General features: G+C 38.6%; 1 protein-coding gene across 1 annotated transcript in view; it reads right to left on the bottom strand.

The window, feature by feature from the left end:
• Positions 1–17,553, bottom strand: part of Remo (Remoulade) — a 254,558-nt gene that overhangs the window by 89,113 nt on the left and 147,892 nt on the right. Inside the window, exon 15 of the mRNA XM_067135523.2 lies at positions 6,630–6,864. Within this exon, the coding sequence (XP_066991624.2) occupies positions 6,630–6,864 (235 nt within the window). The remainder of the gene's footprint in view (positions 1–6,629; positions 6,865–17,553) is intronic.

Raw genomic sequence — 17,553 nt, 5'->3', positions numbered from 1 at the left:
CTGCCCTACTGGGAGTTCTGTCTCCATATTCTCCTCTTGGGCCTGCCGCTGGACCTGCTCTACTGGAGCTTTCATAGCTTCCCTTGGTATCTGTTTAGGTGGTTCATTTGGAATGTCCATGGTTTCATATGATGTACAGTTTTTGTCCCTTCTAGGGTCCTCAGCAGCGTTCTCACCATCCATGATGAGGCATTCCACCAGACATTGTCCTCCCGCAACTCAGGCTCTCCGTAGCAGGCACCACGCCCCTCAACTGTCCATCCAGCAGTCCGCCCCTGGCCCGAACCCGACCAGGTTTGTTCCACCTTCAGTAGACCAACTCACATGGTTCCCACTTGGCATTACCATGACTGAGTTCACAGCCATGGGTTCGCCCTAGGTTGGGTTTGTCCTGTTCCAAACCCGCGGCTCGTTCAGGCTACATAGGGCAAAGTGATGTGTTGGTTCCAGCACACCACAGTGAGCTTTCACCTCAATCACCAGCACCCACTTCACCTGAACCACCGTATCACCCGTGCGGAGGTAACATGGATGCTTCTCTAGCATATGTGGGTGAGGTTTCCACTTCCAAGCCTTGGCTTGGACTAGTAACAATCACACTGCCTCATGATGTTTTCTGGCAATACATATTTTTGGTCCGCAAGAGGGTATTTTATTTCCCTCAGACTCTCCAGACAAGTCTGGAGGGCCCCCTATTTGCCACCTGGGACGCACCCGATAGGGGAACAGGCAAGAAAACCCCCACGGGGGCCATGGCCTTAATTAGGTACAGCCCCAGCATTTGCCTGATTTGAACACGGGAAACCACGGAAAACAATCTTCAGGGCTGTTCACAGTGGGGTTCGAACCCACTATCTCCCGGATGCAAGCTCACAGTTGTGCGCCCCTAACCGCACGGCCAACTTGCCCGGTACTCCTCACATTTGAGGTTAAACAGTGTTCTCGGCAGAGTTTAAACAACGCTGATTGAACATTGGTTTTAGACAGTGTCAAAGTCATAAATAACATCTTTGCAATGCAGCAGCCATACTTACGATGTTGTTTAACCGTAGACATAGTCTAAACACTGTTTCTGCAACCAGTCCATAGTGTTTTGGATAAATCAGGTGACCTCATACTAGACCCCAGGGAATCACTGGACAGGTAGAAGGAATATTTTGAAAATCTTTTCGATGTAAAACGAAATCTTTCTGTTGACATTGTGAAAAACCGAGCTCATGGGAAGGACAATAATTACAAGATATTAGAATCATTCCGTATTGATGGTTTTCACTTTACAAACAAAATTTAAAATGTCCTTCTATTCAATACATACATATCTCCATCATTAGATGGAGTAATAATAGTCAAACATGTTTCAACTAGTTTGAGCCATCTTCAGTGAAAAAAAGGTTAAAGTTATTTACATAATTGATGGATTGCGTGGCCCCAATACAGCAGAAATGGCGTAAGAATGAAAACAAATAAGACATGACGGAAACAAACAATAAGTGATTATGGCGAGGTTGTGGACCTCTTAGTCTACAAATTGCAGTGTGTTATAATTCAAAAAACAGGACGACATCACTGTGCTAAAAATTAAAATTGACAGTCAGTTTCCATTGAGTCACCATCACAAATAGTTAAGAGGGGAGCGAAAAACTTGAGAAACTAAGTTTTACAGGAAACATGTGCCAGGTAAAATGTGTGTGACACATAGTGAAAACCGCCAATGACGTTCAAAGCACGTGTTGTATTCTTCAAATTTTGTGTTATCGGCTAAGCAAACAAATTTAGTTTTTTCACAGTCGTAAAATCTCTCATCAGTTTCCATCAAAATGTTATCCAAAATTTCAAAATATAAAACTCGATACATCTGAACACATTCATCCTGAGTAAGGGTGCTATACTCTCGGATTTGCGCATATCCGTCATTTTGCTGGCCTTTTCAAATATAATTATAAAATGCTCATCGGTCCTCTTGTTTCTTAGAAGATCACTAGTTGTTCTTATTTTTGATATACAATAGTTCACATCCAATGACTTCTTTTGCAAAATATCATAAAGAATATCAGTTAAATAAAAAATGTCAAGAAACCCTACTGCCAGAAAAATGAATTCAAAACTGTTCATGTCAGGAAGAAAGACTCTAGCAAGTAGAATACATTTGTCACCAGACTGTTCACTGGTAAATCTATTTTCGAAAACTTCTTTCAGCTTTCCCCAGTCATCCGCAATTACACTCAATAATTTTGAGTTCGAACTCCAGCGGACAGGAGTCACGGTTGGATTGCGTGGCCCCAATACAGCAGAAATGGCGTAAGTTCTCTTCGTCGAGTGATGGGCAAAGGATGGTATTCCAGAAACTGATGAAAAAAATATACGACACTTTCGTATTGTTTTACAACTCTGTTGTAAGACCAAATTTAATCGGTGCGCCAAACAGTGTACAAATACTGCAAGAGGAGCTTTCTCTTTCATCTTTCTCTGGAGTTCATTTAAATGGCCAGACATCACGCTAGCACCATTGTAACACTGACCTACTAATTTGCGCTCGTAATCGAATGGTCCCAAGATTTGTCCAATAAAGCAAACAAAGCATCTGAGGATCTGTCAGCCTTACACCATGGAAACCTAAGAAACATTCCACTATAGCCCTGTCAGCATTAACAAACTTCACAATTACAGAACACTGAGACACCTGTGCGATATCTGTCGTATCGTCCACCTGAACAGAAAGAAAAGAAAAAAAAAATCAGCACTTGTCAATTCTGTTTTTACAAAATTCGATGTATTCTGAAATGCACTCGATTAACTCATTTTGTATACTCGTTGATTCGCCACTAAATACACTTTTTATCTTAGGATACTGGTTTTGTATTTCTGCAGGGCTCCTTGATACCAGAAATTCCTTAAAATTACCACGATTTATTGAATTTAATGTTTCATCATGACCACGAAAAGCTAGTTCTTGCTTACTTAAATAGAGCACCGCATCAATTACCAACTGAAGGGAAAGCCTATTTAAACGTACATTTTCACTTAACTGTACAATATACAGTCTAGGATTTTCCTTCAGGGCATCAGAGATCCTATTTTGATTTCTTTCCAAAGTCTTCAAATCTAGCTGGCATTTTATATGTTCTGCAGAGTCTCAGTGCTTATGTAAAGAACGTGTTATGTTCAAAAGAGCTGAAAATCTTTCTTTATACCAAACGTTATTTTTATCGCTAAAAAACAAGCAGGGCCAACAAAACAACTTCTGTACAGGTGGAGAGGAGCACAACCATGGAAATTTCTTAAACCATGATTGTTTGAAACTGAGAGTGTAAGATTTACCGGTATGTTTCACTTTTTTTGTAGCACAAATTTACAGTGATTCAGTAGGGCGACCGAAACGTAGAACTTCATTCTGATCTTTGTTTCTCCAAAGTAAAAATGGTGTTTCTAATAAAATACACACTATGTCATAAACAGGATACATGTTTAAATAAAACAGCACAACACTACAAATGAACCACGATGCGCAAGTACTCGTACTTCACACAGGATAACGCAGGGAAGACAAAACATTCCGATCTTCCGGCAACTTCACTTGCACATTCCACTACGAGGAAAGTATGCGAGTGAGGTCACTGTTGTCATGGCAACTGCCAAGGCCAAGCGGAATGAGGGAGCACTTGGGAGGTAGAGCCAGCTGCGGAATCTCTCGTCTTCACTCAATCTCATGCGCCGTACTGTGGCCGACAGCCGGCACTTTCATGAGTTCCCCTGGTTCTCATCAAGTGATGCAAGCTCTTGGTGCTTCAAACGCTGTACAAAAAACATTTTCTTTCCGTAAAACCAACAAATGTCATAAGAAAAATATATTTAAAAAAAAATTAATTCTGGTAAAAATAAATGGTGAAGTGGCACTTCACCTACTTTACCTGAAAAGCCGCCCCTGATGTAAAGTTTCGAGATTTTTAAGTCACGTACCGGTAATTAATGTTTGGAGCGAGCCCCATGGTCTAATTTGCCTGCCTCTCACCCGGAGGGCCCGGGTTCGACTCCCGGCCAGGTCAGGCATTTTTACCTGGATATGAGGGCTGATTCCAGGTTCACTCATTCTAAGATTACCTTTAATTGAGGAGCTAACAAATGGTGAGATGGCGATCCTGGTTTACAGAGCCAGGAATAACGGCCCAGAGGATTCGTCACACTGGGCCTTCGGACTGAGCAGCGGTCGCTTCGTAGGCGGAAGGCCCATTGGGGCTGTAGTTTGGTTTGATTTGGTTTGGTTTAGGAGTGTCTGTAAGATTATAATTACACATATTTCATTTTTGTGATGTTTAGCCAAATTGTTGATGGTTCATTCTTTCCCGCACTTTCCATTTTCCCGTGTTGTACGTTTTTTTTTCTGGCGACCCTCCAAAAACAGAGAATCAAGGTTCCACTGTCCTTCTTACATAATCAGTGATGACACAGTTCTCTAATGAACATAAAAATTCTCCAATAAGAAATAAGCAGTATTTTTCTATGGCAATTAGAGTTGTATTTGTCAAAATAAAAATCAATTAGCATGATTTCTTCTTGATTCTTACTACTATATCCAGGGGCTCCCATGATTAAACCAGCCGTCATTTTACGTGAATGTTGGTGTCGTGATCATAACTACAAGACCTCCAGTGTTACGTGGAATCTGAACCACAATGACACGACTTTTGAATGCAGAGTCCAGGATTCAAACTTGAGAAGCCAGCAACTATAAGGCTATCATGCTTCACTCACAAAGTTCTGTTGTCTTCCTTTTTTTTACCTCAGATCTTCTCTATCTTTTATACAATTTTCTTCTTTTTTTCACAAACCCCAGTCTTCTTGTTTCCAGTTTGTACGTCATATATTTGAAAATAGCTCCTTGTTCCTTTCTCAAACTAAATTGTTGATATAATGATCCTGTCGTTTAGATACTATACCGCTTCCCACGTACTCCTCTTAATTATGCATTTTACCTACTGATGGAGAGACACCATGAGGAAAGGAAGACAATTTACAAGGCCTTCTTAATTTGGAAGAGATATTTCACATGATATCACATGACCTCATTTGGGTGGTAATGGGATAATACAACGTCCCTGAATTATATGTTGACAGGATTAGCCTTGTCCACATTGCTTTTCATAGCCTGTATAAATGCCATCACAAATGACATCCAGACGAGAAATTTGTGGATGATATATGCTGATGATGTTCTGTTAGCATATGGAACATGCAAAGGCCACAAACAGCAAACAGAAGAGTGGAAGATCCGGTGTGAACAATTTAGAATGAAGTTAAAACAGATGGAGTACCTGGAATGTGACAAACGTACAGTATGCTTAGTGGGGTTCAAGGTAACCTGGTTTAAATACCTGGTAGCTGACTGTACCACAGCTGCCGTGTCAAGACACAAGTTAGTGCCACATAAATGAAATGATCCCCAAGAAATCATATTGTACCTAAGTCTGATGATGATGCTTGTTGTTTAGAGGGGCCTAACATCTAAGGTCATCGGCCCCCGCCTGAAGTCTACTGGTCCGAGATCAGACTGGTACAACTTATGGAACCGTATGCTGGTCTACAGCACCAAAACAAGAACAGGTACTCCATGCAATAGAAATGAATATATTGCAATGGTCCATTGCCTTGACTTGACTAGACCATACGTGTGAGAAATTCAAGGTTTTTCCAAATGCAGATAAAATGGGGTAATCCCATCTACGATGGTACGGGATTGTACTTCGAAGCGTGATACCTCAGTTGTAAAGACCATCTTTCAGAGTTTGCTGGTCTTGAGGACAACCACAAACGCAGTGGCTGGTCAAGGTGAGGGATGACATACACTTCACCCACTTAATCCAAGAGATGCTATGGATCGTCTGAAGTGGAGGAAACAATGTAAAAATACAGACCAATGTAATTGGGAAATACAAACAAGATGATGATTACTGCAGTTGAAACCTTACGTGATATTAATGACACAAAAATTAATTTCAATAATTAAAACTCTCAAATGGAACAGTAAATATCATCCACATGTACTGATTCATTTCATTATTCCATGCAATGTCCGACATCAATCAAAAAAATTAAAATAACCCTGGTGAAGACGACTAATACTGCTAGTCTACTTCATGCGTGTCTAGTATGTTCTTCTACTCTTATGTTTTCTTTTAGCCAGCTTGACTTAACATATGTTAACAGCATTCATTCTGGGATCTTACCTACTTAAGACTCTGATCTCCATCTGTTTCTGTAACGTGTATTATTCTGCTCTAGAAAAGTGTAAGCATTAATTAAAAACAGACAAGTCATTTTATTAACTTCTAGTAATACTTATATTGTTTGAATAAAACATATCAACTCCTCTCTGTTTATAGTTCCATGTCTAATGAGCTGTTTGTGAAAATAATTGTGTTCTCAATGAGCATGAACAGGCATGTTCCAATACTTTATAAACTGCAAAAATGTTATTCTCTGAAAGCTTTCCAAGTCACAATTCTAAAGGTCTGAAAAGTATCTCTAAATTTACATATAAAGCTAGATACAAGTAAGAATGGATTTTAAAATATTTCTGATATATAGACTTATGTTACCTACTGGTATTTCTCTACATAACAGAAAGGACTTACCTGCCACTGGGATCATACAATGGGTCAATCTTTTGTAACAGGCCAAAATATCCAAGGCGATTACACTGGAATACTAACAGGCCAGGAAGAAAGTGAGACAACTGGCATCCATCCTGGTTCCAACCTCCCAATCCATCCCACCATACAGGCTGGGGAGAATCACTGAAGTGATGGATCATGGGAGATCGAAACATGACATACACAGGGTCGGTTAGGTTCTGTACCTCCAACCCGACTGCAACAACATGAGAAAGCAATTAGATCTACAATACAAACAAACTGAGACACCCCCCCCCCCTCCCCCCCCCCCCAAAAGAAGTATGTTAGTAGACAAGGCTTTATTTCAACTCAAACAAGACTGCAGACCAGAAATAACTGTGGTCTAAGTAGCCAAGAGACATTTTTAAATTTTTCTGAAGAGTGAATGCAATCAATATACATGTACAGAGTGGCAAAAGAACAAGCCTTTTCAAATCCAAGGTTTTACAGGTCAAAAAATATTATTCTTCCAGGTTTATTCCTAGTCATAGTTTGTGCATCTCTATGCTAATTGTTCAATCAATCAATCACTACTGATCTGCATTTAGGGCAGTCGCAGCTGAATTATAATGTTGAAATTAACACACTACTTAGCATAAGAATTATTATCACACAGTAAATTTAAAAAATATAAACTAGAGTTAGAAATAATTTTATTAAAGAGAAATACAAAGTAATTTTTTCTCAATAACTTCAATCTATAAGTTTATACATAAAAGTGACATAATTCAAATCAAATCAAAATACTTTATTTGCAAATGAGGTGTCTACCTCAGTGGCAAATGATACAAAAAATACATGTGTTCTCAACAACTAAATTTTAAATTAAAAAGAATAGAAGACATTTTTCGTAAAATACAGTATTATACAATTTACACTAATAATTTTTCTATTAAACACACAGCTCATCCTTAATAAATTTATATTTACAAAATTCTACTCATAATATCTTCTGTAACTTAAACACATATACAGTATGTGGAATCACTTCAAAAAATACTATACAACTGCTATAAGATTTAAATGTACAATGCTTTTTTTTTTAAAAACCCATTTTGGTACCTAACATGCATAACAACAGAGCCCCTTTTGCCAATGCTTTTCAAAGTTTCTGAAGGGCCTTCACAGCTACCGTAGCGGTCCCAGGGCCCTTTAAGTCCCCACTGTACTTTACCCCTACAGGCAGCCCCCTACTTCAGCTGTCCAGTCTCCAGAGACAAGGGGATGGAACTAATTTATTCACAAAAATTCTTTATTTACAATAACCTACACAGGTCGAATGCCCTCTAACATTTCTTTTCTTTGTTGCCATTTATTCTTTTCTTGAATATCTGTACAGATTTTGGAAAAGGATCTAACACTTCCCCAGGTAAACTGTTCCACTCCTTCATGCCCTTACCAATGAAGGAAAATTTACCTCAATCATTTCTTCTAAAAAACCGCCTAATTTTATACTTGTGATCAGTCCTGCTGATATAATTATTTTCCAACTGAAGCCCCTCACGAATTTCCCCCCAAGCTTCCTCTTCTGTATAGGGTCTATATACTCCTATAAGTCTAGTATTCTCCCTTCTCTTAAAGCTTCCCACTCAAGTTTCTCTAACATTTCTGATACACTACTTTTTCTTCTGAAATCCCTTTACAAATCCTGCCGCTTTCCTCTGCACACTATCTATTTATTTTATTAGGTATTCCTGGCGAGGATCCCAAACACTGTTGGCATATTCCAATAATGGATGAACCATACTTAAGTAACTTCTCTCTTCCCATTTTTCATTGCATTCTTTAAGTAGCCTCATTATGACATGTAACGATCTGTATGCTTTTCCAACAATGTCATCAACATGACCCTTCCAGGGCTAATTACTTTCAAATCTCACACCTAAATATTTGCACTTGCCATCCTTTGGGACAATTACTTCATCCTACAAAGTATATTTAATTCAGTTTTAAAGCTCCTGTTTGTAAATGTTGTAACAGTTGATTTGCCTCCATTAACCTTCATATTATTTTCTCCAACCCATTGTTGGATACTCTCAAGGTCCATTTGTAATTCTGAACAATCCTCAATGTTATTTATTTCCCTATAAACAATTATGTCATCTGCATACAATCTTATTTTTGATGTTATATTGTTCCCTAAATCATTTGCGTATATTAAGAAAAGTAACCGACCGATTATACTACCCTGTGCAGTTCCCTTCCTAACTTTCTCTTCCTGTGATATATTATTTCCTACTTTGACTTTCTGAACCCTTGAATTTAGAAATGCTTTTATCCAACGTATAACCCTTACGTCCAATCCTATTCCCTCCAATTTCTTTAATAATATTCCATGTTCCACTCTATCAAAGGCTTTGGAAAGATCTATGGCTATGCAATCTAACTGGCCTCCTGAATCCAACTGATCTGATATGTCTTGCTCAAATCCCACCAGTTGTGCCTCACAATAATTTTTTTTTCTAAATCCATACTGGCTCCTCATGATATGAACCAATTTTTATCATCACATATCCCTCTGATGTACTATGCTATTAAACTCTCCAGTATTTTACAAACTATACTGGTCAGAATGACTGGTCTGTAATTCTCAGGTTTCCTTTCATCACCCTTTCCTTTATAAATTGGTATTATTATAGATTCCTTCCATTGCTTTGGTATTACACATTATTTATATCGTCAAAGAGAAATTTTAAATAAGGCAATAGGTACCACCCCATTGTCTTTAATATCTCCTCAGTAATTTGATCACTCCTTGCTGCTTTTCCTTGCCGAAGCAGTTGGATTTATCTGAAAATATCCTCATTTGTGAATGAGAAGCTTCTTGTTTCCTTATGTGTCTCTCCTTCACTATCTTCTGTTTCGGTTTCTAACTCCTGACAATCTTCTACTGAACCTCTGAATTCCCTACTAAATAGATTTGCTTTCTCATTATCTGTTAAAAAGTGTTCACCCCCTTCTCCCACCATTGTATGAATTTGGATTTCTTTTCCCTTTTGATTCCTAATATATGAATACATTTTTTTCCATTTCCCTTTATGGTCATTACTCTCATGAAGTATGCCATTCATGTAATTCTCTTTTGCTTCCTTCTTCACTCTATTAAGTTCCCTTTAGGTGTTTTCTAGTTTCTCTATTCTCCCTACCCGCTTTGATTTTCCTGTTTACAATTCTAGATTTTCTTTTTAATTTGCTTATTTCCCTTGTATAACAAACAGGGTGAAAGGTCATTTTACCCTTCCTAACAGGTACAAATCTCTTCTCTCCTTCCCAAATGATTCCTTTAAAGTTTGCCCAAAGTGTATCAACATTATTCCCTTCACCTATCCAACATCTGAATTATGATTTAAGGTAAGTACCAAATTCTTCAACTTTAGTTTTTCTGTACAATTTCTTATCTTGTGTGACCCTCTTATTAAGCCTTTTTGGCACCAGTCTTACATCCATTACTACAGTTTTATGGTCCCCTATCCCTTCAATTACCTCAGAATAATCAACAATTTACCATGGTTTAACCAAGAATACATCCAGTAAGTTGATGAGACAAGTTGGTGCTTGTACTACTTGTGTAAATCCACCCTCCCAAATTAACTTATTTGCCAGTTTGTGTTCATGGACTTCACTTGCAGCTCCATTCCATTCAACTTCAGGCAAATTTAGATCTCCCCCAATTATTACCATATCATTATTATTTTTATGAATATAATTTATTAGTTTCTCAAATATTTCCATGTCACTTTCCTCTTTTCCATGCCTATATGTTCCTATAATTCCCACCTGCTCCATACTATCACAAATTAATTTTATCATGCACATTGCGGCGCCATTTACAGGCAATGCAAACCTATGGTGTTCGTCACATACGTGTACTAACCACAGGGACCCGCACTATCCTGTGGTGTTCCTCATATAGTGGGTACTAATCATAGGCAAGCCAGAATCATGGTGTCACTCCTAAAGTGGTACTAATCACAGGTACTGTAGAAGCCGGCAATGCACTCTGTTGCTACTAATCACAAATCTATTTGGTACCTAATGTAGTGGGGTACGCATAAGTAAGAGCTATCCATGGTGTTCCCCGTGTGGTGGTACTAATCACAAGTAGTTTCATGGTTCTAATACAACATCCCTTGGTCGCCCCCTTTTAGTTGCCTCTTACGATAGGCAGGGATACCGTGGGTGTATTCTTCGTCTGCGTCCCCCACCCACAGGGGGTAGAAGCAAGAGAAGAGTATGCAAAAAGCTGAGGAAAGATGAAACTGAAATAAATAAATAAATAAATAAATAAATAAATAAATAAATAAATAAATAAATAAATAAATAAATAAATAAATAAATAAATAAATAAATATATAAATAAATAAATAGTGGAAGGAGAGAGGAAGTTGGAGAAGTAACATAAATGCCCCGACCCAGCTGGTTTTGCTCAGTTTACATGCAGTCATTTTGGTTAGTCAAACTTATGTCTTGTTTTTAACAAATATGATTAACCTCCATACTCATAATATTTAATAATTACACTAGCCTGCAAAAAAACTTTTTTTTTGTGCTGTACAAACTAAAATAGGTGGGTTCTATTAATTTTGTAACTGTGAATTCAAAAATGGAATTTGTTTTGCCGTATCACATCTGGTTAAAGGGCAATTCTACAAAACATTTTGTTCTTACGTACATTTTATATAATTGGTGTTGATTGAATTATGCATTCAGAGTAGAGAGATAAAACATACAAACTAAACTAATTAGCAAGCAAAGTAAATAATACATACAGTAAATTGAAAGTTTACTCATATTTACTCGGGCATAATTTTCTGTTGAGCCAGCCCTGTGGTGTAGGGGTAGCGTGCCCGCCTCTTACCCGGAGGCCCCGGGTTCGATTCCCGGCCAGGTCAAGGATGTTTACCTGGATCTGAGGGCTGGTTCGTGGTCCACTCCGCCTACGTGATTGCAATCGAGGAGCCATCTGACGGTGAGATGGCGACCCTGGTCTAGAGAACCAAGAATAGCGGTCGTGAGGATTCATCGTGTTGACCACATGACAACTCGTAATCTGCAGGCCTTCAGGCTGAGCAGCGGTCGCTTGGTAGGCCAAGGCTCTTCGGGGCTGTTGCGCCATGGGGTTTAGTTTTTATATTTTTCCATTTCCTCTAGAATTTGCATGTTTTTGGGTTTGTGAGTGCTCTCTGGAAAGTTCATCACATGCAATCGACCAACAGTACTCAACCATCATATTTACATCCCAATGTCCCTGGTAGCACTGCTCTGCATCTTTGAGATCCTGGTACAACTTTTTATCTTGCTCTTCATTATCTATTAGCTTGATCATGACGATCATGGCCCCTTTTTATTTATGTTCAAGGTCCGCCTTGTCAATACAATTCAAAATGTATTATATATCTAAACAATCAAATACATATATACACACAAGTACATGTTTCGAGAAATTTTAAAAATCTCTTCTTCAGCTTATAGATAAAACACATGCATTTGAAGACCATATTTAAAATTATTTTATGTCCTAACAGAATGCGGAAAAAATGACAATACAGCATTAAAAGTTCAAACATGAAAATCTTTCATGTTATGTCCAAATTTTATAAATCATCTGTATGTAGTATATTAAAATAGAGATGGTTGACTGTTGATCAAATGTATTTTGGTGTGGCATTATGGTCTTTCATAGTCCCACCACCCTACTTGGGTCTCAAGTTGTTATGCTTGGTGTTGAAACCGTCTGCTTATCCAATACAATATCTTAACAGAAAATGTTTCTTTTATTTGTAGATCAAACCTGCCAGGTTAAATTGGACTTTTTCATTTGTCTGTACAGGCATCATGACAAACTAAGAAGCCAACGTTGAAATTAAAAGTGACTTACTTTAGATGCAGAGGCCTAGCAGGTGTGTGGGCACTATGAGCTCAATCGGCAGACTGTCTAGCTGGTGGGTTGAACAACTGGAAGGGTGAAGTGGGAAGAGTTTGCAGCATAGGAGGGGAGGTGACCTTTACCGCCCCACTTGCACTTTTCTTAATTGTCCCCCTTCTTGCTGCCCTTTCCTTTTCTTTCTTTTTCTAGAATATTGGATTGGTGGTTTAAATAATCATTATCATCTGCCATGTGTTCTTTTAGAATATTTTTGTTGTCAAGTTTCTGTAATTTATAATTTCTAATTTCTCAAAAATATTCATCTGTTTATCCTTATTTTGAAGGGTGTAGCAGAACCATATCACTTTCGATATATATTCATATTTACTAAATAATTCGCTTCTTTCAACTCCTCAAAAAGTTGGTATTTGCTAAAATTTGTTTAAATTTCTTTTGTATGGTATTCGTAGGATCCCTTTTTACTTGACTAAATTTATCCCCTGTTAAGAAGTAATTTGTTTTTTTAACGTAATCATCTTTATTAATCAAAACTATGGTATTGCCCTTATCTGCTTTCATGATAATAATGACCTTGTCTTTTATTTTTTTATTGGTCAATTGCAAATTATTATTATTATTATTATTATTATTATTATTATTATTATTATTATTATTATTATTATTATTTATACTACCATATCGGATGGGAATCTGTTGAAAGACCAGACTAACGAACGGTTCATCGAAAGGGGGGTAGCAGCTTTTCGGAAGTTGCAAGGGCAGCAGTCTAGATGATTGACTGATATGGCCTTGTAATAATACTCAACATGGCTTAACTGTGTTGATACTGCTACACAGCTGAAAGCAACGGGAAACTAAACCGTAATTAACTCCCGAGGACATGCAGCTCTCTCTGTCTGAATGATGTACTGATAATGGTTTTCTCCTGGGTAAAATATTCCGGAGGTAAACTAGTCCCCCGTTCGGATCTCCGGGTGGGGACTACACGAGAGGGGGCGATCATCAGGAAGATGGATACTGACATTCTGTGAGTCGGAGCGTGGAATGTTAGAAGTTTGAATCGTTGTGGTAGGTTAGAGAATCTGAAAAGGGAGATGGATAGATTAAAGTTAGATGTAGTTGGTATAAGTGAAGTGTGTTGGCAGGAAGAACAGGATTTTTGGTCAGGCGACTATCGAATTATCAACATGAAATCAAACAGGGGAAATGCCCGATGAATAAGAAAATAGGGCAGCGGGTAAGCCACTACGACCAGCATAGTGAAAGAATTATTGTCGTCAAGATAGACACCACACCAATGCCTACCACAATAGTGCAGGTCTATATGCCTACTAGTTCAGCGGATGATGAGGAAATCGAAAGAATATATGAGGAGATAAAAGATTTAATACGATATGTAAAAGGTGACGAAAATCTAATTGTGATGGGAGACTGGAATGCAGTGGTAGGCCAAGAAGGAGAAGGTAATACAGCAGGAGAATTCGGATTGGGACAAAGGAACGAAAGAGGAACTCGGGTGGTTGAATTCTGCACTCATCATAATTTAGTCCTTGCCAATACTTGGTTCAAACACCACAAACGACGGCTGTATACGTGGATGAGACCTGGAGACACTGGAAGGTATCAAATAGACTTCATTATGATTAGGCAGAGATTCAGAAACCAGGTGTTGGATTGCAAAATTTTCCCAGGAGCAGACGTGGAAACTGACCATAACTTGTTGGTCGTGAAATGCCATCTGAAGGTGAAAAAATTGAAGAAAGGAAAGAATGCAAAAAGATGGAATCTAGACAAGTTGAATGAAAAGAGTGTGAGGGATTGTTTCAAGGAACATGTGGTACAAGGGCTAAATGAAAAGGCTGAAGGGAACACAATAGAGGAAGATTGGATAGTCATGAAAAATGAAGTCATTAGGACTGCTGAAGAGATGTTAGGAAGGAAGAAAAGATCAACTAAGAATCAGTGGATAACTCAGCAGATACTAGACCTGATTGATGAATGACGAAAATACAAGAATGCTAGAAATGAAGAGGGCAGAAAAGAATACAGGCGATTAAAGAATCAAGTGGATAGAAAATGCAAGATAGCTAAGGAAGAATGGCTGAAGAAGAAGTGCAAGGATGTTGAAGGTTCTATGGTCCTGGGAAACGTAGATGCTGCTTACAGGAAAATCAAGGAAACCTTTGGAGAAAGGAAAACTAGGTGTATGAATATTAAGAGCTCAGATGGAAAGCCACTGCTAGGGAAAGAAGACAAAGCAGAAAGATGGCAGGAGCATATCCAACAGTTGTATCAAGGTAAAGATGTAGATAATTTGGTTCTGGAACATGAAGAGGCTGTTGATGCTGATGAAATAAGAGACCCAATTTTGAGGTGAGAGTTTGACAGAACTGTGAGAGACCTAAATAGGAACAAGGCACCTGGAATGATGACACTCCTTCTGAATTACTGACTGCCTTAGGAAAAAGCAGCATGGCAAGGTTATTCCATTTAGTGTGTAAGATGTATGAGACAGGAGAAGTCCCATCCGATTTTCGGCAGAATGTTGTTATACCTATTCCCAAGGAAGCTGGTGCTGAAAGGTGTGAAAACTACTGCACCATTAGTTTAGTATCTCATGCCTGCAAAATTTTAACACGTATTATTTACAGAAGAATGGAAAAACAAGTTGAAGCTGAGTTGGGAAAAGATCAGTTTGGCTTCAGAAGAAATGTAAGAACACGTGAAGCAATCCTGACTTTACGTCTGATCTTAGAGGATCGAATCAAGAAGGATAAGCCCACATACATGGCATTCGTAGATCCAGAAAAGGCATTCGATAATGTTGATTGGACCAAGCTATTTACGATTCTGAAGGTGATTGGGATCAGATACCGAGAACGAAGAATTATCTACAATCTGTATAAAAATCAGTCTGCAGTGATAAGAATCGAGGGCTTTGAAAAAGAAGCAGCAATCCAGAAATGAGTGAGACAAGGCTGCAGTTTGTCCTCCCTCCTTTTCAATGTTTACATAGAACAGGCAGTAAAGGAAATCGAAGAGGAAACTGGAAAGGGAATCACAATCGAAGGATAGGAAATCAAAACCTTGAGATTTGCCGATGATATTGTTATTTTATCTGAGACTGCAGAAGATCTCGAGAAGCTGCTGAATGGTATGGACGAAGTCTTGGTTAAGGATTACAAGATGAAAATAAATAAGTCCAAAACAAAAGTAATGGAGTGCAGTCGAACGAAAGCAGGTGATGCAGGAAATATTAGATTTGGAAATGAAGTCTTAAAGGAAGTAGATGAATATTGTTACTTGGGTAATAAAATAACTAACAATGGCAGAAGTAAGGAGGACATAAAATGCAGACTAGCACAAGCAAGGAAGAGCTTTCTTAAGAAAAGAAATTTGCTCACTTCAAACACTGATATAGGAATTAGAAAGATGTTTTTGAAGACTTTTGTGTGGAGCGTGGCATTGTATGGAAGTGAAACACGGACGATAACTAGCTCAGAAAGGAAGAGAACAGAAGCTTTTGAAATGTGGTGTTACAGAAGAATGCTGAAGGTGAGATGGATAGATCGAATCACGAATGAAGAGATACTGAATCAAATTGGTGAGAGGAGATTGATTTGGCTAAATTTAACTACAAGAAGAGATAGAATGGTAGGACACATCTTAAGACACCCAGCACTTGTGCAGTTGGTTTTTGAAAGAAGTGTAGGTGGTAAGAACAGTAGGGGTAGATCAGGGTATGAATATGACAAGCAGATCAAACCAGTCTATGGACATGATTCCAACTACTACTACTACTACTACTACTACTACTACTACTACTACTACTACTACTACTACTACTACTACTACTACTACTACTACTACTACTACTACTACTACTACTACTACTACTACTACTACTACTACTACTACTACTACTACTACTACTACTACTACTACTACTACTACTACTACTACTACTACTACTACTACTACTACTACTACTACTACTACTACTACTACTACTACTACTACTACTACTACTACTACTACTACTACTACTACTACTACTACTACTACTACTACTACTACTACTACTACTACTACTACTACTACTACTACTACTACTACTACTACTACTACTACTACTACTACTACTTATGCCTAACATCGGGGGACCAAGAACAGTTAAGAGACAGATTATGTGCTCTGCAGTATATTCCATTTTACTTTATGCTGCACCTATCTGGCACAATGCACTCAGGAGGAAGATTCACCGAAGAGCTATGGAAAGAGTACAGAGGAAAATGCTGCTCAGAGTTACCTGTGCATATCGAACCGTTTCGACAGCAGCTTTACAAGTTGTAGCTGCCAGTATTCCCATTGACCTCCTCGTTGCAGAGAGAAAACTTTGGCATGAAAGGGGTGCAACTATATCTGCTGAGGAAAAGAAAGCCTCGAGGAACCAACTCTTACTAGAGTGGCAAGACCGATGGGATGGCACAACCGATGTTGGCCAATGGACAAAAAAGCTAATACCCAACATAGGAGACTGGCTTAAATGTAGACATCGGCAGGTAGATTACTATCTGTCGCAGATCCTGACAGGACATGGAAGATTCGGCGTATACGCCATGAAGATGGGAAAGACGCAGGGAGATGGTTGTTGGTACTGTTCTGAAAGGGATACAGCAGAACACACCTTTTTCTACTGTGTTCGATGGGAAGAAGAACGAAGAAAAGCCTGCCAACAACTTGGCCGACAACTCACGCCAGGGAATCTGGTTCAGATTATGTTAGAGAGCCCGTTTGCCTGGAACACAGTAAAGGCAATGGCGACAAGCATTATGGGGATGAAGGAGAAAGAAGAGAAAGGAAGAACTTAATAACATACATCACTCCATTCTGATGTCATGCCGACAAGCAGTTCCAGAATGGTTTGAGTGAAGAGGGCAGGGGTTTTTAGTTGGTGGAAATCCAACTCCCACACAGAGTGGTGTCTTTAAAAGATTT

This window comes from Anabrus simplex, chromosome 1 (assembly GCF_040414725.1).
Source record: "Anabrus simplex isolate iqAnaSimp1 chromosome 1, ASM4041472v1, whole genome shotgun sequence".
Taxonomy (NCBI): domain Eukaryota; kingdom Metazoa; phylum Arthropoda; class Insecta; order Orthoptera; family Tettigoniidae; genus Anabrus; species Anabrus simplex.
The sequence above is the reverse complement of the archived record's forward strand: the minus strand, read 5'-3'. Positions and strand labels throughout refer to the sequence as shown.